General features: G+C 38.7%; 2 protein-coding genes across 20 annotated transcripts in view; one reads left to right on the top strand and one right to left on the bottom strand.

Moving 5' to 3' along the window:
- camk2d2 (calcium/calmodulin-dependent protein kinase (CaM kinase) II delta 2) overlaps nt 1-17,238 on the top strand; it is a 60,212-nt gene extending 42,974 nt beyond the window's left edge. The window contains exons 10-22 of one of the 14 annotated variants that reach the window (XM_084715423.1): nt 624-746; nt 1,015-1,098; nt 1,359-1,401; nt 3,862-3,902; nt 5,649-5,708; nt 7,097-7,141; nt 8,686-8,734; nt 9,303-9,401; nt 9,896-9,916; nt 10,328-10,403; nt 10,496-10,590; nt 13,634-13,872; nt 15,630-17,238. In XM_084715423.1, coding sequence (XP_084571549.1) covers nt 624-746; nt 1,015-1,098; nt 1,359-1,401; nt 3,862-3,902; nt 5,649-5,708; nt 7,097-7,141; nt 8,686-8,734; nt 9,303-9,401; nt 9,896-9,916; nt 10,328-10,403; nt 10,496-10,590; nt 13,634-13,866 — 969 coding nt within the window. In that variant the 3' untranslated portion in view covers nt 13,867-13,872; nt 15,630-17,238. The remainder of the gene's footprint in view (nt 1-623; nt 747-1,014; nt 1,099-1,358; nt 1,402-3,861; nt 3,903-5,648; nt 5,709-7,096; nt 7,142-8,685; nt 8,735-9,302; nt 9,402-9,895; nt 9,917-10,327; nt 10,404-10,495; nt 10,591-13,633; nt 13,873-15,629) is intronic. The other 13 variants (XM_084715422.1, XM_084715425.1, XM_084715426.1 and 10 more) reach the window with 13 other exon arrangements.
- A 1,483-nt stretch (nt 17,239-18,721) lies between these two features.
- ank2a (ankyrin 2a, neuronal) overlaps nt 18,722-23,606 on the bottom strand; it is a 106,606-nt gene continuing 101,721 nt past the window's right edge. For 5 of the 6 annotated variants that reach the window (XM_084715441.1, XM_084715438.1, XM_084715439.1 and 2 more), the window contains 5 exons: nt 22,755-22,838; nt 22,327-22,491; nt 22,004-22,177; nt 21,646-21,737; nt 18,722-20,834 (listed from right to left, as the gene is read on the bottom strand). In XM_084715441.1, the coding sequence (XP_084571567.1) occupies nt 20,627-20,834; nt 21,646-21,737; nt 22,004-22,177; nt 22,327-22,491; nt 22,755-22,838 (723 nt within the window). In that variant the 3' untranslated portion in view covers nt 18,722-20,626. The remainder of the gene's footprint in view (nt 20,835-21,645; nt 21,738-22,003; nt 22,178-22,326; nt 22,492-22,754; nt 22,839-23,606) is intronic. The other variant, XM_084715443.1, reaches the window with a different exon arrangement.

The following is a 23,606-nucleotide window of genomic DNA, read 5'->3' on the forward strand; positions in this document are numbered from 1 at the left end:
TGATTTTACAAGCTTTGAGCACTACAAAGTTAAAGCACATCATTGCACAACAGTGGTTTGTGCTATGGCTTAATAAAAAGGTCAGTGCAAATAGAACAAATTTATGTTTTCTAAAGAAAACTAGTATGTTTAGAAATGCTATGTTGAAATTTCCTTGCTCTGTTAAAAAAGTACTCTGGAAATTTTTTGGAAAACACTAAAAACTTCATAGGGGGGCTAAAAATTTTGTCCTCAACTGTACAGTATTCCCTCAAAGTCTTCATACATTACATGACTCTGGATAGACATGGATTTAAACTGTAATTTGACTGCGGTTATAAGTCTAGTTAAATATGACACCTGAATCAGTCTGAAAATTTTTGGTCAAGTCCTCAGTTGGATGTTTCAATTCAGTGAAAATTATGTTAAAATAAAATGTGACAGCCCTAATACACACACATGCAATTTTGAAAACACACATTTACTCTATTTTTGGTTCTATTGTTTCCTCAGTCGATGGTTTGTTTTACTCATTATCTGTCTGTTCACTCGTGCTGTTTTTCATTCCCCCTCTTCTTCGCTTATGATTTTGTGGCAGTTATTTTTGTCTGTGAATTGAGTGTTTAATTCTCTGTTTTTGACAGTTCCCGTCCCCAGAGTGGGACACTGTAACTCCTGAGGCCAAAGATCTGATCAACAAGATGCTAACCATCAACCCCAGCAAACGCATCACTGCCGCAGAGGCCCTCAAACACCCCTGGATCTGCGTATGTGGCACACACAGAAAGATACATAAACACACACTTTAGCAGAAACAGATAAAGACACAGGAATAAAGATCTACACACTGATAATAATAAACTGTCATTGATACCCGAGGCTTCACTAACATCAACCATGCCATCAGATTGAACTTGCACAACCACACACAACTCTCCACAGTCTCATTGCCCCCCCACACGCATCCATACGTTCCTCCCATCCATTGTTTTCATTCTCCTCTAATCCTCAAATCCTCTCATCTTCTTCCTGCAGCAACGGTCCACTGTAGCCTCCATGATGCACAGGCAGGAGACTGTGGAGTGCCTGAAGAAATTCAATGCCAGGAGGAAACTCAAGGTGAGCTGTCTGGCAATCCTTCATGTTTCTATTTATGTAGAACAATCCATCCAGCCATCTTTTTTCTCCCCCCTCTCTCTGTCTCCCTCACTCAAGTCTTCTCAGGGAAACTTAGAAATGATGACTTGCTCTCTAAAACCTTCTAGTTGCCCTTTTGCTGTGCTCCTCTTTCTTGCTGTAACCTTATAATCAATCTTCCTATTCAGCCTCTTCCTTCCATCATCATTATTTCCTTCTTTCTGTCTTTTCTATCACTGCAGGGAGCCATATTGACCACTTTGCTGGTCACAAGAAACTTCTCAGGTATGTCTCTTTCTGCCTGGCGGCCAAACCTGGTTTCCCAAGCATATCTTAAAATAAAAACATTCATCTTAAAAACAGGAGGCTGGAAATGCCGCTAATATTGGAGGTAGATTGGTTAGGCCCTCAATGGAAAAATGCATCTTATAAACAAGAGGAACACAGATCAGAGGAACTTCAAAGTACAAACCCCAAATCCAAAAAAGTTGGGATGCTGTGTAAAACATCAATTAAAATTATAATGCAATGATTTGCAAATACTTTTTGACCTATACTCAGTTGAATACAGTACAAAAGAAGATATTAATGCTCATCATGTTGTTTTTTGTAAATATACACTCAGTCTGAATTTGATGTCTGTAGCTTTTCCAAAAAAGTTGGGGTGGGGGCATGTTTACTGCTGTGTCACGCCACCTTTTCTTTTAACAACACTCAGTTTACTGAAAATGGTATTCCAAGTATTCCCGCACCCATATGGTAGCCTTGATGGGTCGAAGGTCACAGGCAATCAGTGTTGTTTTTCAGCCTTGCCCCTAATGTGCCGAGATTTCTTCAGATTCTCTGACTCTTTTAATGATATTATTGATTGTAGACACATTGTTCTTAAAGCGATAGTTCACCCAAAAATGAAAATTCGTACAATATCTGCCTGTGTGCTGATGTGACGATGGATGAAGATCTCCAGTTCACAAAACATTCCCAGGATTTCAGCGGAAAACAGCGTTGCTGCCAAATCCAGTACCATTGAAGTGAACAGTGACCAGTTTTAAAATGTAAAAAAAGAACACAAAAAACCCATAAAATGTCTCCATACTGCTCATGTGGTGTAATCCAAGTAAAATTTGACCCAAAAAGACGCCATTTACACCATGTTTTTAGCCTAAATGTCAACAGTAGCCTCTCAGACCAAAGCTGCGTGCACAAGCCTAAAGCAGGTACACAGGCTCTTAACCTGAGCGGCGTGACACAAGATCTCGCGATGCCTTCACATCTGTGTTTACATGCTACCTGGAAGCGACTCAGACAACAGAGAGATCTACTCAGAAATAGTGACTTGTTACACGTACAGTTGACTTTGCAAACTTTCAACAAAGAAGAAAATGTCAGAGGACTTCGACAAAGAAGAGGAACATCATTTCTTTGCTGCGGACTACAGAGCGAGAGCAACAGAAACCTGGTGGTGTAATGTACTGTGTTGCCCCGTCCCAAGTTTTTTTTTTGACACATTTTGCAGGCATCTAATTCATAATGACTGTGTATTTAGGAAAAAGTTTATTAGTTTGAACAATCAATGGCTTGTCTTTGTGTTGTATTCAGTTGAATGCAAGTTGAAAATGATTTGCAAATTATTGCGTTCTGTCTTTATTTATGTTTTAAATAGTGTCCCAGCTTTTTTGGAAATGAGGTTTGTAGGTAAAAATGTGCAATCAATCTTCAACTTAAAAAAAAGAAAACGAGAAGAGGCATTTTAACCTACTTTTGAACGCCTTTGATCTGTTTCCCAATAGAACAAAGATGATCATGATGGCACAGAGGTGCCACTGCTGAACAGTCACGTCTCTTTATCTCTCCAGCTGTTGCTCTTTCACCCTATCTCTATTTTGCACTCTATCATACCTTTTTGCATGCATTTGCTTTAACCTCTTTCTGTTTTCTACTACTACTGCTACTTTTCTATTTCCTTTCTACTAGCCTGCTTTCTCTCTTCATTCTACAGTAAAATGCATTAGTGCATTTGTGTCTCTTTTTATTCATCATTTTCTTCCTTTTTCAATTTTCTTTCCGTCTTTTGTTTGGATTGTGGTTTCCATTTGAGGTAAGATTTTTGGAATGACAGGGAAATAATGTGGGGTTGGGCCCAATAAATAGTTATGATGCTTAGGCCTTACCTGCTCTTCTAATAGCCAGTAACATTTGCATGAAGATGAGGCGTTAGTTATTTGAAAGAACAAAATAAAAAACCTCACGCTTGCAAAAGTCCTGATATGAGATCAGAATGAAATTTACTCAAGGATGTAGCATGCATTTTGAAATACATTCTAGTGTCTGGATTTTTTATGCCATGAGAAATACAAGGAGAGTGGAGTGGTGGGATTGTGGGATGTATGGGTGCTAGTGGTTAAGTGCATGTGTATGTGCGCAAATGTCAGTGTAAGGATGCTGTGTGAGTCTGTTGGAGATGGGTAGATTATCCCTTTCATCACCTGCTAAATATACCACCCACCTTTCAGCCCTTCACATGTGAATTAGTATGTAGTCGGAGAACAACCTTGCATAAATGATGATGCCATTCTAAGCATCTATTGCATTGCATTATGGATTTTGCAGTTGGATTTTGCACCTGGAGTTTGAAGATAAGCACAGCTGACTGATACGCTTGCTGCATGTTAGTGTAGCCTCAGGCTCAGGGCTCTGTTTGTGGACTCTCATGCTGAAGTGTCATCTCTTTCTTTCCTTCTGCAGCAGCCAAGAGTTTGCTCAACAAGAAGCAAGACGGCGTTAAGGTGAGTGGCTCTGCACAGTGAAGAAAATGCTTTGTTACTTGCATTAGTTTGTTGGAATGTTCAGTGTCTGAGGCCCCTTCTGGATAATTATTATGCATTGTGCATTTAACAACATCATCATTCAGGGACAGTCACTCCAGGCAGCGGGCAACGGTTGCTATTTTCTTAGCTTGATCTCACAGCTGTTTTCTCCACATTGACATACTGAGTTATATTTCTAGTGTTTTCAAACGTTTTTTAAAACACTGGTATTTGTAGTGTCTTTTCTTACCTGTTTTTCCTGAATAGACCATGTCTCATATTTTCCCTAGTACATAAACTTTACTGTTGAGCCCCTGGTGTGCTCTATCCGAGTCTCTCTGTGTGTTTGGGGCCCAATCTGAAACTAACACAAACACACATGCACATCTGCATGCACATATAATGTTGGGAGTTTTGGGTGACTGATTAATTCTGCGTGGTTTTTTTTACACCTAAGTGAGTGTTGATTTGAGATTGGACCTCTGCATACGTTCTTTGAATCAGTGTCACTGTGTTTGGGTCTTACTCGGGCCTACAGTATGTCACGCTACAAGATCCATTCCAGGGAGTTTATGCCTCATCCATGTGACCCCAAGAAAATAAAAGCAAATGTCGTCCTCATAGAATAGAGTCAAAAATGAAGGGACACATCTGTAGTAAGGAGTGTTAAAAGTAGGCTTTGTGAACATGGAAAAATATACTCAATACTGAAATACCAGGCAAACTTTTCCCTCTGAATTATTGAATCCAGTCCATTACCCTGTATCGGTTTCTTTTATTACAATTTTATTACATTCAATTTCCTGTTTATTAAATAAGAGAAAATTACAACCCTCATTTTGTCTGTAGATTATCAGATATTTATTTTTTTAGTTCATATGAAAAGACCAGGAAAATTTTAAGTTGGTGGGTGGGTCATCAAAAATAAACTTAGACTGCTATTTTCTGGTCTCCCCCATGTTGTGTTTAAGAGCCTCTTTTGTAAATGTTTGAAAATAATAAAAAAATATAAGTCAACAAAATGTTGTCACTGACTTCCAGGTTACCCAGGTCAGGACTTGAGGTTTGCTCTCCTGTGGGAGAGTCCTGTGTTTAACCCATTCACCCACTGGAGCGTTCTTTGCCAAATAACTTTGTTGGCCTTTATACATAAACTCGGTTGGAGGGATGTGAATAGCCAAATAGCTGCCATGTGCCTATTCTCATCCGAGTGCAAATAGAAATTTCATTAAAGTTGAAGATGTGATTCTGGAGAAAGATAGCTGATTGTTGCTTTTCTTTACCAGGCTGTCAAACAAGAACATTTTGGGTCAGAAGTTTGGTCTAAGCCACCTGCATTAGAGATTCTTCCCGGTTCCATTAGTTGTTTTTGTTCAGAGCCAATAGATTCTTGCAGATGGCATTAGGAGCACTAGGAGGAGTTAGAGGAACCTGATTTTTTGACATTAACTGTCTCATGTGCTGTTGTCAGGATACATTGACAGTTTCTGCAAACAGTACAAATACTTATTTTTAAAAAAGTTACCCACTGAAACTGTAAGACTTCTTGGCTGGTAACAAAGTAACACTAACATCAGATCTTTGGGACACATGAGTTGGGATCATCTTGTTGGAATGGATTGTAGTGTGTGTGTGTGTGTGTGTGTGTGTGTTTGTGTGTGTGTATGAGTGTGTGTCTGAAAAGTGTGTATGTGTGTCATGTCCCCTCTACACTGCCCCCTGCAGGTCAACAACAAAGCCAACACAGTGACAAGTCCTAAAGACACTGGCCCTGCCCCTGCGCTGGTATACACACACAACCTCACCCACACCCGCACCTTCATCCACAAAACCTCTACACCTCCCCACCTCACGCCCCACTGTGGAGGAGGTACAGGTTCACCCTTTCACATGGGGTCAGATTATTTTATTGTTTAATCTTAGCCTTGGTTGATAAGATTTAATGAATACAAAATATATAATGGGTGAAAACATGGGCTATCCCTGAATGAAATAGTGTGTAAAAGCTGTTGTGGCTGCGCAGCATGTCCCAGCTCCAGCATATTTTGACAGAGTTAACCATGAAAGATACACTTAAACAAATTCAGATTGATGTTTTCTTCCATTTATCTGAATTAGCGGAGCATGCATGGGGCATACAGAGCTTTGCTGGATCTGTATATCGCTACTGTTGGGCTGAAACAATAAGCCTTTACACACATGATAAGAGTAGCTTTACATCTGGAGTTAGGGTCAACCTCTACCTCAACCTCCCCCTCCCCTTGCCCTCTTTTCCTCTGCAAGAACCCCTCCTCTCTCCTTCCTCTTTACACATGTACACCGTGCAAGCATGTCTCCTCTCATGTCATGAAATGTGCTTTTAGTGTCACAAATTTTGCAATTGATAGCAGTAGAGCTCTTTACAAGTAGCAAGTGTGTGTTATTTAGTTTGTCTGTGCATGGCTGGAGTGTGAGAATGTGTTGGCTGTTTGAGCTCATTATAATGCTACATTCTCAAGCGATTTGGCCATCACTCATTGGCTCGGGCATGGTGTCTGCTGACTGGCTGTCTACGTCAGGCCACATGACTGCTGCTCTGCATGATGTCAAAGGCTTTCTGTCCCCCCATTTGCTGTCAGGATGATTACGCATGAACACAGGCACATGGCATCTCTCTCTTTCTCTCTTTCTCTCTATCCTCCTTTCTCTCTCCATCATCATGCACACACACACACACACACATACACACACAGATGCAGGCTGCTGATGTTATAATCTACTGTAATCGGGGTGAGTGATTAGAAGGACTGAGCTGGTCATCAGGATCGATTCCACAAAAGCCCAGACATCTGATTACCAAGACTCTGCTGAGGGCTGATGAGAGGAAAGTAGACACAGAATAAGACCTTGAGTAACAGTGGCATACAGGAAAGGAGATAAAAGAAGAAAGAAAAACAAGTGGGCACAGGGTTTATTTTTTACTTGATGTCATATACATTATGATTCATAGATAAGTGTATATATTTAGATAGAAAGATAGACAGACAGACAGACAGATAGACCACCTTTATGACCTTGAAACTCTGAAAATACACACCAACGCATTTCCATTTAACACTTTCTGTGTCAGCATACAGTTTCTGAGCTTCTCCACTGGTCTCTTCCCACAAGTTCTTGTCATTTCCTCTCTTTAGGAACCACAGACAACAGTGATCCACAACCCGGTGGATGGAAATAAGGTATTAGAACAAAATCACTATTTTCATTGTTTGTTGCATTTATTGTATTAATTGTACTTCAAGCCTTTCTCCTTATGTAATTACAATTGATAATTCCTTCCACCAACTGTCAAAAGCCCTTGTCTTGAACTGTGTTACATAATAAACTGTTAATAAATGATGTTCATCTGGGCATCCTGGTAACGTCAGGGGTTTAAGACCCTAACCATGTAATCAACAGCAACATCCCTGATTTAAGCCTAGGCGGAGGACCTTTGTTGCATGTCATCCCTCCTTGTTTCTGCTTACATTGCAATAGAAAATACATAGTATAGCAAAATATTTGTATTGGATTTTCAAGTATTTAAAAGTTTATATGGCACTGTGATTTTATGGACTTTATGGATGCGCAATATTTGATTTTTGCTAATATCTGCTAATATCAGATATTAGCAAAAATCAAATATATAGTGATATTTTCCACCCCATGTTGGCCAATTGCCAATGCTTATAGCAATTTCAGCATGAATGTTTTTCCACCTAATTGACCCTCCTAAGTCCCACTCCTTTTTGCTCTCTGCTCCAATCATACAGGCAATACTGCAAGTGACCACCGGGAAAAATTGGGAGCAAGGTTGAGCAGCAATGTTCTGTCTAGGATGATAACATGTATGGCTCCAATGACAGTTGAGCAAACTTGGTAACTCAGTCAACTTTCTGTACTTAAATACACCATGTGCCCAGCTTGTTTATGTTGAAAAGAAAATCAAAATTTGAAGATGGGTTGAAAGAGGGCGATTGTAAAAGCAGCGTAGCCTACTTATATCTTAAATTAGCTAATGTTAGCAAAACGCTAACTAACTGGCTAGCCGATCTACAGCAATCATTAACTAGCTAGTTAGCTAGCATTTTACTAACTTAAGATGTGACCCTAAAGGTACCAAGCTTGCTCAACTGTTATTGGAACACATAGCAAAACAGAGGTGGGATTTAGTTGCAAAGAACATCAAGTTTACTGGAAATAAAATAATATTATGCCTACTCTTATCACGATTACTTACTGGCAGAAGCAGACAAAAAATTACAGTGCTTTTCAAAATATACACGTTCACTGAGCAAATTAAGAAAACACCTGCTGACAGTTTTTTTTCCCCACTGGTGTCTGTTTCTCTTTGTTCTTGAGAAAACTGATGTTGTGATTGGGATAACAGCTCTTAAGATGGGTTATTACATTTTAGGTGTTGAAGGAATGAGAATTGGCTTCTCCTCGCATGACGAATGCTTAGCAATCATTGCCAATACCGCCTTTGTTATCTGCTTTGGACACCAAAAACCTCCACAACCTAGACATACTTGCACAATATCTGCAAAGAGGCATAAATATTAGCCTATCATATTGGCAGAAATATTCATTTTAGGTTGATCTGGTAATTTCTATTTTAAACCTTTATCAGCCTATACCAATGACATGCCAATATTTTTCTGCATTCCTAATAAGTTGTACTATATCACTATCGATACATGCATTACATATACAACAACTGTAGGTTGTCATTCTTTATCAGGAGTCCATTGAGAGTGCCAACACCACCATAGAGGATGAGGATGTAAAAGGTAGGAAAATCTGTGTTTTTCATTTGATTTACCTTCTTACAGTCCTCACACTTCACACATTGAGGTTACACCAATCGGTGCTCATTATTTTCAATCATGTTGATCCTTCCTTGGTCTGTTTTATTTCAATCTGTTTTGCAACACAGTTAAAATACACAGCGAGTTTTCGACTGTCTATCGTCAACCCCCCTTTTGGCTGTCAACTGCTCTTGCAAGATGCAGTCCGCCTTGTTCTTTTTCTGTCTTATCCTCCCTCGCATCCTTAAGTTTCTCCCATCTTAAGTCTGAGGTTGATGCTGAAATTGGTTAACACCGCTTGCTCCTTCAGTTTTGTTTTGCATACATTTTCATGTTTTCAGTTTCACTAAAAGTGTCTCCTTTCTATTTTTTTTCTTCTTTTTCTTGTGTTTTGTTGAAAATATCCTTTTTTCCCCCACTATTCCAATCCTGTCCTCTCTTCGTACATACATACATATATATGCCTTAAACAACCCTGATCTTCTGAACATCACCGACCCAACATGCACACTTGACACCCAATCACGCATCCATCTATCCAATCTGACAGCCCTGCGTCTTGGCAGCTTAGTGAGCGGTATCTTGAGCTCTAAGAGCCGATCCTCACAGATGTCTGACTCAAGGCAGACTCCCACCTCCTCAGTTCAGAGTAAGTCTTTTCACAGAGGGGGGAGAACTGCCCTGTTCTGTTCCCCTCCTGTCACCCAGAAATCACTGGTAATCACTGTGGCTCAATTCGTGTGCCCCTGATGTTCAGCTCATTTCCTTGGCTTAGATGAGCGGGTGTTTGCTAGTCTATGGTTGTTCCTTGTTATACTGACTATCCCTTCTCCGGTGAAATAAAGCCTCTGTGTTTTACCCTTGAATATCTTTTCCCTCAGTCCGATTTATTCTTCTCTATTTGAAATGAAGAAGATGCTCTCTTGTTGTATGTTCATGTCTTGTAGATACAGATACTGTTCTCACTCTTCTATTTGCCTTCTGTTCTGACTTGCCCAAACATTGACTAACACAGTGGAAAGCTGTCTCACATACACACTCATGTGCACACACACAGAGCTGAAGTACTGATTTATATATTTCTTTATTATTTAACATGTCTTTTTGTTGCACAAATTAAGTAATTTTTTCAATATCCCCCAGCCTGCACCAATAACAATAAAGGTAACTGTCAACATTACTTAGTTAAAACTGCTTTTGTAGCAAATACTTGCATCTGAACATTGGTTTGTCTTTGTTCATTTTTGAGCTTTGTTGGGTGAAAGGAATCGTGTCATCCTGCATTTTCCCTGCCTGATATCACTATTAGTCATGGGAGGCTTTCTTGTTCTTGTTGTTTTGTTGCTCAGATATGAAATAACACCAAATTTTGTGAAATTTTTTTGTGTGAGCGCCTTCCATTTCTAATAACTTTGAAATCCTGCTAATTCGTAGACTAGAACCCATTTGAAGCTGATTTGATGTGAGATTTCCTCTATCTGCACTCAGACCTACATTTGCCTGAAATACAGTAACCACCTGCAGCTTTTACATCAGTTGGTGTGGTTGATGATGTTTTGTGATCTTGTCTTGTAGCTCGCAAACAGGAAATTATCAAAGTCACTGAGCAGTTGATTGAGTCTATCAACAACGGAGACTTCGAGGCCTACGCGTAAGTTTCTTTCTCAGTAAGGTCTAACTGGTTTTTATAATTTGCTTACTTTCTTTGCTGATTCTGTTTTCTCTTTTTTTTGGTCCAAACAGGAAGATTTGTGATCCTGGTCTAACTTCCTTTGAGCCTGAGGCCCTGGGCAACCTGGTGGAAGGACATGACTTCCATCGTTTTTATTTTGAGAATGGTGAGTTCAAAAGCATGAATCATGACACTGGCAAAAACAAGTTTTAGCAGCATCGTCACGGCAGCTGTATGTGGCCTGAAACTGTCACATCTTACAAAGTAGGGTGAGGGTCAGTCAGTTATGTAATTTCTGATACAGGGTTTAGTGCCATGTCTTTGTTATGACAACTTAACAATATCAAATCAGAAAGAAATAAAGAAAGTGTTTGGGTTTATGTTCTGTTTGTTGATGCTTAACTATATGTTTTCACATTTCACACTGTCATATAGGCTTAGGTTTGACACTGGCTGTCATTAGACCTTTATAAGTTCCTGGACCTCAACTAAAGTGGTACTATTTGGACTTTTCATAAAGAGGTCATTAAATGTTGTAAGGGCAGTTTGATGACCCAATACTACACCAAGGTGGTGTAGCTAACAGTAAGCTGATGTACAGACAGTGGTTAGCTAGTGAACTTGTTGCAGGCCAACTGCTTAGCTTGTTAGCTTGGTTAGCCATGGGGCCTGCTGCCCCTGCTGACTCAGCCCTGGGATGCCAGGAGCCAAACTCAGCAAAAAAAACTAGCAACTGTCGCTCTCCTCTGTCGCAGTCTGGCCGTGATCTCCAGTCCAGCCAGACATGGTTATGAGAATGTAATGACAGTCTTATACACACCCATTCCCATGAAGTTTTACCCAAAATAGATGAATAAAATAGCTAATTAATTGAGAAGCAATTTGTCCTAATATGAAATGTTTGCTTGTGCTTCTGTTGCAGTTGAAATATGTAGTGGCTGTGTATCTGGGGTTGCTCCAAAAGGTGCAAGTGCCCAGCTGGCACTACAGCCAAACTAGATACTGAAAAGAGAAAATTTGGCCCCTGGGAAGATTTAGGGTTGTTTACTGTTCAGTCACATCAAGTCTTTGTTGACTTTTTTGCAGCTGCTTGGGAGAAAAATTCTGTCTAAACAGTCCTGTTTACTGTGGCATGACGTGCATAATGATCTAATGCATGAGCTGTTTGCTCTGAAGCACTGCTGGGAAAACTTACTGTTGGATTACCAGTAAGGAGAATTTGTTTGTTCGATTTAATGTCCTCTAAAACAGATAACATTCCTAACTATTGAAACCAAATGGAACAGTACACATTATACATCAATTCTAACTATATTTTGAATATGTAGCATGGACACTAAAAAAGGCAAAACAAAGTATACTTACAGAAGTCAGCATGCATACTATCCATCCATCCATCCATTTTCTGTAACCACTTATTCCCGAAGGGTTGCAGGGGGCTGGAGTCTATCTCAGCTGACACTGGGCGAGAGGCGGGGTTCACCCTGGACAAGTCGCCAGTTCATCGCAGGGCTGACGCATAGAGACAGACAACCACTCACACTCACAGTCACACCTACGGGCAATTTAGAGTCACCAATTAACCTAGCATGCATGTCTTTGGACTGTGGGAGGAAGCCGGAGAACCTGAAGAGAACCCACACAGACACGAGAACATACAAACTCCGCACAGAAAGGCCCTGCCCCAGCCAGCCAACCAGCGTCCTTTCTGTGCTCTCCTTTTTGGTCTGTTATTTCCATATTCATCGTATTGGTTTGACTCCTTAATATCAAGTTTCAGGACGCTTTACCAACCCAAAACATTGGGATTTGACGTCCTGGGAATGGGAATCTTTCTGGTGGGTTTACGGACAGCAGGGACAAATCCTACTGGTTCTGCCTAAAACAAAATTATTTAAATATCACTTAAAATACTACTTTCATATTTGCACTAATCAACATAAGTTTTGACAATGAAGAACATAAACCTCTTCTTCAGATGAAGTGCTCATAGCATGGATGAAACAGCCTCAGTAAAAATAAAAAATGCAAGTCTTCTTCAAAAACACTTCAAGGCACACAGTAAGGTTTTTATAGAATTAAAATGGAAAAGAACTAAAAATTACTGGGTTGGGTTTTTGATTTATTGCTGAGACTGTTTCACCTATGCAATGAGCCCTTCATCTGAAGAATAAGCACAAAATACCTGAAATATCCAAAGACCATCTGTATGTGACCAATAGAAAGAACCGACAGCGCTTCCACTCTATTGTCTTCATGAACTTAAACCTATTAACTTTTAAGTAAGACATGTTTTCTCTACAAAGAAATTGCAATAAAAATAACCCACAACCTCATTTTGACTGCTTATGCATCTTAGGGTTTAGAATCTCCTTTTATACATTCACTGTGCTGTAACACAGTTTCTGGTTGATTGTGGACAGCACTGAACCTTTTGTGTGGACAAGAAGACACGCATAAAGCAGTTTTTTTTTAACATGCGCAGCAATAAGAAAGTGCACCTCCCTTGGATTTCTTAAGAATTTTGATGTGATAAATAACAGATTTGTGAGACACTAAGTGTTGAAAGACTTTCTGTTGAAATTCACATGGAGTCATGTTCTATAATCCCCAGACTGCTTGCAGCATAACGAGCCAAAAAGCAGCAGCTAATTTGGGCAGATGAGGTATTGAGGTATGAGGCATTTGAGCCAATGCTTCAAATTAATCCAGTCAAACAATATAGAATTAAAACATTTGTACTGATATCAGTATTTTGAAAATAAATCCATTGGTGGGCATGTTCTATATCAATATTTAGTCCTTTCAGTTTACAGTTCGTGTTTGCTGGTACACTACAAGGTCCTGGCTGTGATTATGGACTAACCTTGGAGCAAAAAATCACTAACGAATAATGTCTGCTATAAATGGCAGAATGTCCTCAGTCTGAGTAAAAATAGGTCAGATAAACCAGATATGTCCTAGAAACCTCAATCATTTGGCAGGCTTGTGCTTGTCCACTGTCCAACGTCAACATATGGAGACTTTTAGTTCCCCTCGTTTTTATTAGAATTCCTTGCAAGGTAGCATTAGTACTTTGTGTTTGAACAGTTGTGCAGTGTTTTCCCAAACTGTCCGCAACGAGCCCAGTGTGGAAATGATATCCATATGTATTTAAGTATGTAAGTGATATTTGTTCTCTGTAATCAGCCATTTTGTCTCCTTTCCAGCCCTGTCCAAAGGGAACAAGCCAGTGCACACCATCCTCTTGAACCCACATGTGCATCTAATTGGCGAAAATGCAGCGTGTATTGCCTATATTCGACTCACCCAGTACATGGATGGCGGTGGCATGCCCCGCACCATGCAGTCTGAGGAGACCCGTGTGTGGCACCGCCGTGACGGCAAGTGGCAGAACATCCACTTCCACCGCTCTGGCTCGCCCAGCATCCCCTCCCAGTAAGAGACAGTAAGAAACACACAGCAGAAACCCCGATTAAAGAGAAACTAAACAGCAGCTGAAGATCTTGTTTTTCTGAACCCCAGTGGTTTAACTCATAGATATTGTACATCAGTGTCACCGCCACTGGCAAGATTGACCTGTAAACAAACAGAAGTAAATGGGGGAGCTGCTTTCTGGATAAACAGCACTACATTTTTATATTCAAGAGTTTTTGATCTATGTGGATTAAATGAGAGGAAAACTTTTTTTTCCTAACATAAACATCTATGTTTATAGGTCTATGGTTTAATTTTTCAGCTTGATACAGGGATGTTGTATGATCTAGGTGTGGCAACTGTGACATCTCTGTTGACTGTAGGTGCAAACGAGCACACGTTTAACCACACCCAGTTTCATCTGTCTGTGAATAGCAGACATGAAACCTTCCATCAGAGAAGACAGGATACCTGCTTTTCACCTTGGTGTTTACAGTAAAGTAAACTAACCTGAAATAAATTTGGTTAGTGACTAATTTCTGTAGTTACAGTGGTAAAGCTTTCCATTCTAATGCAGTTTATGTGAAAGGCTGCAGATTTACCACGCAAAATTCACAGTCGTTTCAAAAAGCTATTCATTTCAAGTGGACCATAGATTTTGTTGGCTAGAATGACAACAGACTTCAGTTGGCTTAAAAAAAAAAAAAAAAGCTCAGTCTTGTGCTGACTCTTTAGTGTTTCCAGCTCACTTTTTTAAAAATGAGAACCTGTGAATGGGTGTTGAATATACACTTCAGAGCTTTGTACGTGATACAATGTTTTTTTTGCTTTAGAAAGGCTAAAAGAAAAATAGACAGTACCACCCAAACTCATGAGATACAGAGCAAGCAAACCGTTTCAACATCCAAATCCAAAGCTTGACAGTACCTGTACCTAGTGCCAGTGCCAGTTGATAATTATTGGACAGTAATGAAATGATTGAACAATAGACCTTTTTTTCACAGCAGCCAATTTGACGTGAAATGGTGAGGTAAACACAATGAGACTAATTAAGGTTCCATTCAGGTCAAACAGAGTCAGGGTGTGGCTATCATGCATGTTGGCTCATTGGTAACACCTATGTTAACCCTACTGTCTCATATTGATACAGCTGCTGTGAAAAATGTATGTTGCTGTTTGGTTGAGGAATGGAGCAAACAGTCAGTTGCAAAGGCGGGGTATTTAAGATCAGTGAGCATTTTTTATGACAGACACTTCAACTCATAAAAGCAGGAGAAGAACTGGTGTAACCTCTCACATTCGTGATGGCTCTTTTCCATTTACCTGCACACACAAGCAGGTCTTAACATCTGCCCTGGTAAATGTTTGGGAACGTTATGCTGAGAATCACTTGAGGTCATCAAACCTGAAAGTTAACAAATATGAATCATGAAGGTGTTTTTGTAGTTGTCCCACCTTAAACAGGTGCAACAAAAGTAACAGGAAAGTGCACAAGATGTTAATGAAGCATGGTCTGTACACACCTACACACACAGACAAAGTCTTATTAGGCAAAGTAACTGAAAACACCTGTATGGGTGGACCAGAGGTGTGTAAAAGGGCTATTCCCAGTAAGTTATTCCAGTATATTGCCATGACCTATTATTATTCTCCGGTATTAATCACACCTGGGCTTTTCCTGCTCTTACACATCCTAATGAAAAAAAATGTGAAAAAATGTCTACTGGTCTGATTTTTAAATATTTTCAGTATTAATTCACATTTATATTATTTCTCTCCTTTTTGCAGTTAATGGATTATCAACATGTGGTCAAAAAAGTGAAAAAAGAAAAAAAAAAAATCCCATCAGCAATCCTAGTAGGGCAGTCAACTAGCCAACCCATGACTGCTCTCTGACCTTTGACCCTTCTATATGGACATGACATCGCACAGGACACAAGTATTAATACATTTTACTGTTATGGCATTTTATTAATGGACATCATTCGAGACCACCACCGGGTGGCTGCACACAGTATTTGGACAAGCATATTGACGACATTTTTTTTTGTTTGTTTTCTAAGATGTTTTGGTATGCATTTTAAATATAAAATAGAGATGTTTAAAAATCTACTACTGTAACCTCTCCCAAAAATTAGTTCTGTATTTTTATGTGTATTTATGTGTGTGCAATACAAAAACATTTGGAAGATCAGAATGTTAAAATTTGAGCTTGCTTTAGTTCTGGTGATGTATATACATTGTGATTGTTGATAAAAACAAAAACAAACATTGAAATTGCTATTCTTGCTATCAGAGGAATTAAGAGTTTACGTAAAATCAAGTTTATGAGCTACATTTATGTTTGCTATGAGCTAAGTCATACTGTTTGAATTGTCCAATTTCAACCTATAATACTAATTTAAATGTAAAGAGAAAAGCAGAGCAGCTTACACTTTGCATTGAGATATGTTTGCCTTTATATCAGTGAAATAAGAAATAAGAGAATGTAGCATATATGTAATATATGAAAATTCAAGACTATTGTGTAGTGCATGGGGGGGTATTGTAAGTAAGATCATATGAAACTATAATATCTTCTGTTTGATTTGTGAATCACTGACTTGTTTGTTTGCATTTGTTAATGTTGTGCATCAGTCCTGTCCCAAATGTTTCTAATGTCCTCCAGTATCATGGAACTGTTGTAAAAACAATAACGCAGTTATGGTTATAACATCCAGCGTAAATATCAAAACCTCATATCTAAGAGGAGGAAAAATATAAACTCCTGGTTGCCGAAGCACCCCTTACATTTTGTATAAAAATGAGAAGAAAACAAGCTCATTTTTCATAATGTTTGTACTTGTATTGTATGACTGTATGTAGGATTTCTGTTGTCATTTTATTCTTGTCATTTCCAGTGTGTTACTTTGCCAATTGCACAGAGAAGGTGTAGATGATGAAGATGGAGCAAAGGCACTATAGTCTTTACCTTCGGTCAGGTCAAGAGTTAACCTGACAGTTGGGTTTATAAATCTGGAAGCGTCATAAAAGCATTGGATTTAAGATCGTTGCAGTCAGACAAGAGGATGGTAAGACAGCAGTGAAGGAGTCAAATCAGAGTTGGACTGTAATAAACGTTGGGATGTCTTCCTTGATGATCAGTGCTTCTACCAGCCGGTGGTCTTCTCACCACTGCAGGACAATGCCAGTGTCTTCGTCATCCTTACTGTTTGCTCTTTTCAATTGGTCGGTCTCTTCTTTTTTAAGGGGAAAATATGATAAACATTTCTTTTAACGAAACGTATGATGTCAATGCAATGCACCACTCCTTATATGGTGTGTACCTATTGCCAGCTTGGCAATGGATGGCTTAACATGTTTAAGAAATAAATAAATCAGCTAAAAGGTGTGATAATTACTGAGTTTTAACTTGTTTTGTGCTGCTGATTGATTATTATTGCTTTATAGTGAAAGATGGGAGGTATGTGTTAGACTTGAAATTAATTGTTTTCAAATATTTCTTTGTGATCTGCTTTGATTGGATATATAGGAATGGTATATTAATCCGAAAGGAATTTATAAGTGTTATCAATGCAAATGAAACTTTAAACCACTTAAAGGCCCAGTGTGTAAGATTCATTTATTTGATCTATTGGCAGAACATGTGATAAATAATATAATATTCACAAGTTTGTTTTCATTAGTGCACAATCACATAAAAATAAGAATTATTGTGTTTTTGTAACCTCAGAAGGAGCCAAGTATATCTAGAGGGAGGTGTGCAGGTCCATGTTCCTACTGTAGCCTAGAATGGACAAACTAAACACTGGCTCTAGATATCATATTTTCACAGCCACCACAGGTTTTTCTACACACTTGGAACAGAGGAATGAGACAAGGTGTTGCAATCTCTAAGTTCACAGCTAGATACCACTAAATCCTACACACTGGTCCTCTAAAGTAGTATTAAATCACTTTAAACCTGCATTTGGACAGTTAAAAGGTCAGTTTTACTCCCTCAAACTAAAATGGTAAGTTTGTATTTTCAATAACGCATGTCCCTGTATATATATTTGAGGAGTTTATTCGCAAAAACAGATAAACACTATTCTTAAAACGAATAAACCAGTACCACTTTGACTAATATTCCCTTGGGTGCTCAATAAAAAGACATTAATTCAAATAAAGAAAACATGAGATATCTCCTCAAAACAGCCCATTGATATTCTTTGGAATGCACAAAAAACAAAGAGTTGGATCTTGTAATGCAACAGGTAACAAATCTGGTTTGCATGGAGTTTTTGAAAAAGTGAATACATTTGAACATTATTATTACTATTTATTTAAAGGCAGGTTGGCTGTAGGGTGCAAAACCTACAGAGAAGATTACTGCCATGATTACAGCTCCTTTAAAACGGGCCATTCTACTCCAGCCTGTGTATGAATGGACATGCGCTTTGACATGGCTGCTGTCCAGTTCATATACAGTGACATTTCTTCCTCTTAATAAATGTGGTACATTTAGCCTTAAGGAATAGTTCTGTCTGCTAGATTGGACTTACATCACATTATAATATATTGAGTCCTTTATTGTTAGATAATTGTAAGACTCCATAATGTAACAATAATTATTCAATTCTAATAAGTCTGTCATATTTCTATATCAAATGTCTTTCTGATGTTAAGTATCTGCCACTGACGTTTCTCCATAATTGCAGTACCTCTAAGGCCCAGCAGGAGGCAGCACCGGATTGAGACCTGCCCTAGTTTAAATATATTATTAGTTTTGTTTAGTACACACTGTATCCTGAAGCACAGATGGTATTATATTGTACTGGGTTAGCAAGTGAGAAACAACTGTTTCAATAAATTCACAACAAATTCAAGATACAAGACGATACATTTGTAGACTTTTATTCTCTATCAGCCATAGACACACTGCAGCCATTTTTTGTCTTTTTGAATTTTGATACAGTAATACATGCCCTTATAGATATTTATATATGCATTGTATATGTATATAACTGTCATCATCACAGAAAAGGGATGCTGATTCTTCAAATTAAAAGCATACCTGTCACAGTGAACTTCCACTAGTTTGCATTTTACATTTTTCTAAATCACAAAGTAAACAGTGATAGTGAAATAAATACATTACATGTTGTAGATACATACAGTAGCGATGCTCAGAGCTGTGAATAATGGCGTATTTTAAGCTCTCAACCTGCCTCATTACGCGTGTGTCTGGTGTGATGTTAACTTGTATTTATCATCTGTCCCACCAGAATGAGACTGTGGCTAAGATATATTGTTCCTCTCATATCCTGTGCAGAAAAAAGCATGGAGGTGTTCCCTCCTGACATTCAGGAGTGCAAATGCTGATTGTGTAAAATAAATCTTTTTCTTTGCTGACAGAAAGTGGCACACACTCACGGACTCATTCAGTCACAAACACACACCACAGAACTGCCAACACCTGGTCCAGCTCTTTCTAGTTCAAAAAAAAAAAAAGTTAAAACATTAAGTAAAGCAGAAATACCATCACCTCACCACGAATGTCATATCAGACTAAAACAGCTGTGATGATCTTATTCACCAAGTTTTGAGGGACTTCTTAATAAATAAAAACTTCACACTGACATTCAAACAAAGATTACATAAATTATATATACTTTCTAGTAAACTAAATCCAAAAACTCTAAAATAAGACAGAGTTTGAAATCAGCTTAAAATAATTCTGACAATACCCTCTTCAAACGAGCTGACAATGTAGTATTTAACTCAACACATGCATGGACACACTCAAACATTGAGTACCTTCAAGATAACCTCACTCATTCATTCACCATTCATACAGTATGAGTCAAGATCAACAATTTAAGAGGAAAATGCCAAAAAATGAATAGAATTAAACCTAATAACATAGAAAGAAAGATGCACACAGAAGGGAAAAGAGAGGCAGAAGGGCAATCCATAGAACTACAAAGCAGTCAAAGCTAGGATCATAATGACAGATGTTGATTAGTCATGCCTGCTCTACTTCACATGAGTGATTATTAATTCCTAGGCTACTGATGTCAGTAATGTCTAGATTATAGATAATATATAATTCCCAAAGACAGGTTACACATAGCCTACACAAAACACAGCAGCAGCAGCAGTTAAATTCAGTGTCGATACAGTTGGGTTTTCTCTGTGTGACATCTTGATCACCTGAATCAAAAGAGCAGAGAGGCTAGTACAGTGAGTGAGACAGTTTTTTTTTTGTTTTTTTTTAAACGTATGGACTATCTGAGAAACTCTGTGTGAGAGGCAGTGCAGTGTGAGATATTGTCTTTCAGTCCAAGCACCTACTCAAAGAGTAGTACCAGTAGTTGTTTGCAGGTAAAGTGTTCTTTACCTTCAGGAGGTTTGTGTGTTAGTTGATGTGAATCGTATTCCTCAATTTTCTTTTTTTCTTTTCTTTTTTTTTTTGTTGCTCTACCACAGCATCAAGACAAAAATATCAAAGACAATACTGACATGGAAAGTAAAATGGATCAGGAAAACAACAGAAGGCTTTCTTTGGTCACAAAAAGGCAAAACAACATCAGAACATGAAAAGAAAATCATGAATACAATATACAAGCCAGGGAAGAAAACTCCAAATCGTGAACATCTTCCAGGACTTAAATGGGAAGACTGTGGTAGCTTTGAGGTGCCGTGGTGCACACTGGGATTGCATGTGGCTAATGCATAGGATTACGGGGGGGGGCTTTAGCGCGGGCAGAGCCTGGGAGTTGGGGAGAGTGTCACACATTCTTCTACTCTTCCTCCTCCTCTTCGTCCTCATCATTGTCCTCCATTTCTTCTTCATAGTAGCGGTGAAAGAGCTGGTGGAGATGCTGCTGGAGATCACTTCGTTTTGACCCTTTTCTGGGGTTGTCCACTTTCTCTAGAAGGACCTGTTTGCGCTGCCCAGCTCCCTTCACCACTGTTCGTCTGAGGGTGCGACCTTTACGCATGTGGGCCCTAGAGATGGAGTGAGGACAGAGGACAGGTCAGCAACCTCAAAAAAACATGCCTGAGGCTCTGTTACTATACTTGATGATATGTTTCGAGAGAAAAACAAAACATCCACAAATTGTATCATGCTTTGTAAATCAGCGTTCAATTATGATCACGTGCACAGCTTGTGTTTAAAACACATTTAACGGGTTAATGACCAATTCCAGACTCGGTACGTTGGCACACTTATTGCAATTACATACATACAGCTAAAGACAGGTGACAATGTCAAGGAAAAACCAGCACAGAAGAATTTGCATTTATGTGTTTCCACTTACTAAAAAGTAACTTGTAACTAGCGTTAAAATATTAAAATAAAAATAAATGTTGTGGAGAAAAAAGTACAATAAGTATCTCTGAAATGCAGTGGATTCAGAGTATAAAGTAGCATACAATGGAAATACTCAAGGAAAATACAAGTATGTCAAAATTACACTTAAGTACGGTACTTAATTTTCCTTACATTTGCTATACATTCTTTCCAACATTGTAGAGCAGATGTTAGATTTGTAAAATGTCAAAATTTTGAACATTCAACGTTCATCTAATTGGATTCACTGTGTGTTTATATTTGATTGATTAATAAACAACAAAAAAATACATTATGCTATTTGACTAAGTGGATAAAGATGAGCAACATTGGCAAACATTAGTCTGTATTAGTAAAACTAGTAAACCTAAATCATGGCTATCATTGTAAGAAATAACACTCACAAAATAGTAGTAGTTGCACACACACAAACACACACACTAGTGCACCCCAGCACTCACACACCTCCTGACCACAGTTCCATCTTCTTTGACAGTCTCCCTCTCTACCACATGAGGGAGCTCTGTTCTGCTAAAACCACTAATATATCCTAGTGCCTGGTGGTATGAAAAGGAGAAAATAGTCTTCATTTAATTTGGAAAAATTTAATTATGAAAACAAAAAACGGAAAACTGGTTCCTCTTCACATGTATGTGAAATCATTTTTTATACAAGGACTATAGTTAAGCTACTGTATAATTAAAAAAAAATAAAATAAAGGTCCAATTACATACTGTATACAGTACCAAGTAGGCATATATATTACAAGCAGTTGTGTAAGGGTTATGAAATAATGGCAGCTCTGGTAAGGTCATTAACAAACCTGTTTGAAGTCGTCTTGGGCTGAGGGGAGATCTGAAGCCAGAGACGGATCACCCTGGTGTGTCATTGTCCTTTGACCCTCCACCACTGTTGTCCTTTCTACGCGACTGACCTTACAAGCTTCACCTGTCTCCTGCCTTGATGCTGAAAAACCTCCAGATTCAGCAAATGTTACCTGTTGTTAAGAGGAGAAATGTATTAGTTTGTTATTTAACTGCACTTTATATATCACGACCAGTGTAAATGTAGCTGTATCATGCATTTTCTGTTAAAAAGAGATTGTGAGTACTAATAATGAACACACATAATTTTCAGTAAACACACCTCTGTGTGGTCTCCCTCACTCTTCAGGACAGTCCGTTTCACCACTTTAGAATATCCATCTCCCTCTGCCATACTGATGGACCCCTGGGGAGCTCCTTCTAGTGACACCTGTTCATGCTCCGCACCATCGACAGAAACACACTTGCGAATAATTTTACGGGTAACCTGAGGAAGATCATGTGCAAAGGGCATTATGTTGTGAAGCATTTGTTTACAGGAAAAAAAGAACTAACAAAGTTTTTTGGTGCAAACATTCCTGAAACTAATGTTTTCTGTCTCTGAATGAAATGGAGCAACAGTGCAACAAAGAGCCTTTGGAACTGGTGCACAATCATAAATGTGTTTTGCTGAGCTTTACTGCCTGTTGTCATTTCTTTAATATTACCATGTGATGTGTCCATGAAAGCTTATATAGAAGCTGGCTTTACCTTTTTAACGACAATGTGTCCGTTTTCATCCGTGTACTTCTCTTCCGTGACTGACGGAGTAGGGAGGTCAGGCATTTCATCAGCCTATGTGGGAAACAGGCAAAAAAATAATCACAAACGCTAACTTGGATCAGTGAAACACTTACGTGTTTAATTCTCCACTTCAAAAATAAAACACAAACACATGTTAGAGAGAGACAGGACACAAAAATTGCATTTTAGGCAGTAATTCAGTAAGAGAATAAGGGATCTGGGATACAGGAAACAAACTTGCATTCTCAGCGAAAAAGATTAGAGTATAGGTAGACAAATAAATCAACAAAGGAGTGCTCACAGCAGCATTAAACACCACCACGAGGTTCAGCCATCTATGCAAAGTTGCAGGGTTTTTTTTTAAATAAACTTTTATAAATTAATCTTCAAGCTCAAATTTTTTTTACCCATTTTGAGGAAAGTTAAGGTTGTTAGACTGTAAACTTGACAGTGAAGGCCTAGCCTGGTTAAAGTTGCACTCTAGAAATCACACCCTCCATGCTTCACATATGCTAAGTCGGATACCTGAATGACAACTCTCCTTCGAACTATTCTGGTGGTCAAAAATTCATCATCCGAACTTTCTGACATTGATCCAAGCTCTGCAGTGATCTCCTGACCAAGCAACAACAAATCCATCAAGATTTAATGAATAACAATACAGTGTATGAATGCTATGTTTGCAGCAAAGCAGGCAAAAAGCAGAGTGATATGGTGCACTTTCCACTGATTTTGAGTATTTTACATTTTCATACCATACATCGGAAAGTACAACATGGCAGTCTGTAACTTGGAAAAATGTTTGCAAAACATACCATG

Source organism: Lutjanus erythropterus, chromosome 3 (assembly GCF_056507025.1).
Source record: "Lutjanus erythropterus isolate fLutEry1 chromosome 3, fLutEry1.hap2, whole genome shotgun sequence".
NCBI lineage: Eukaryota > Metazoa > Chordata > Actinopteri > Lutjaniformes > Lutjanidae > Lutjanus > Lutjanus erythropterus.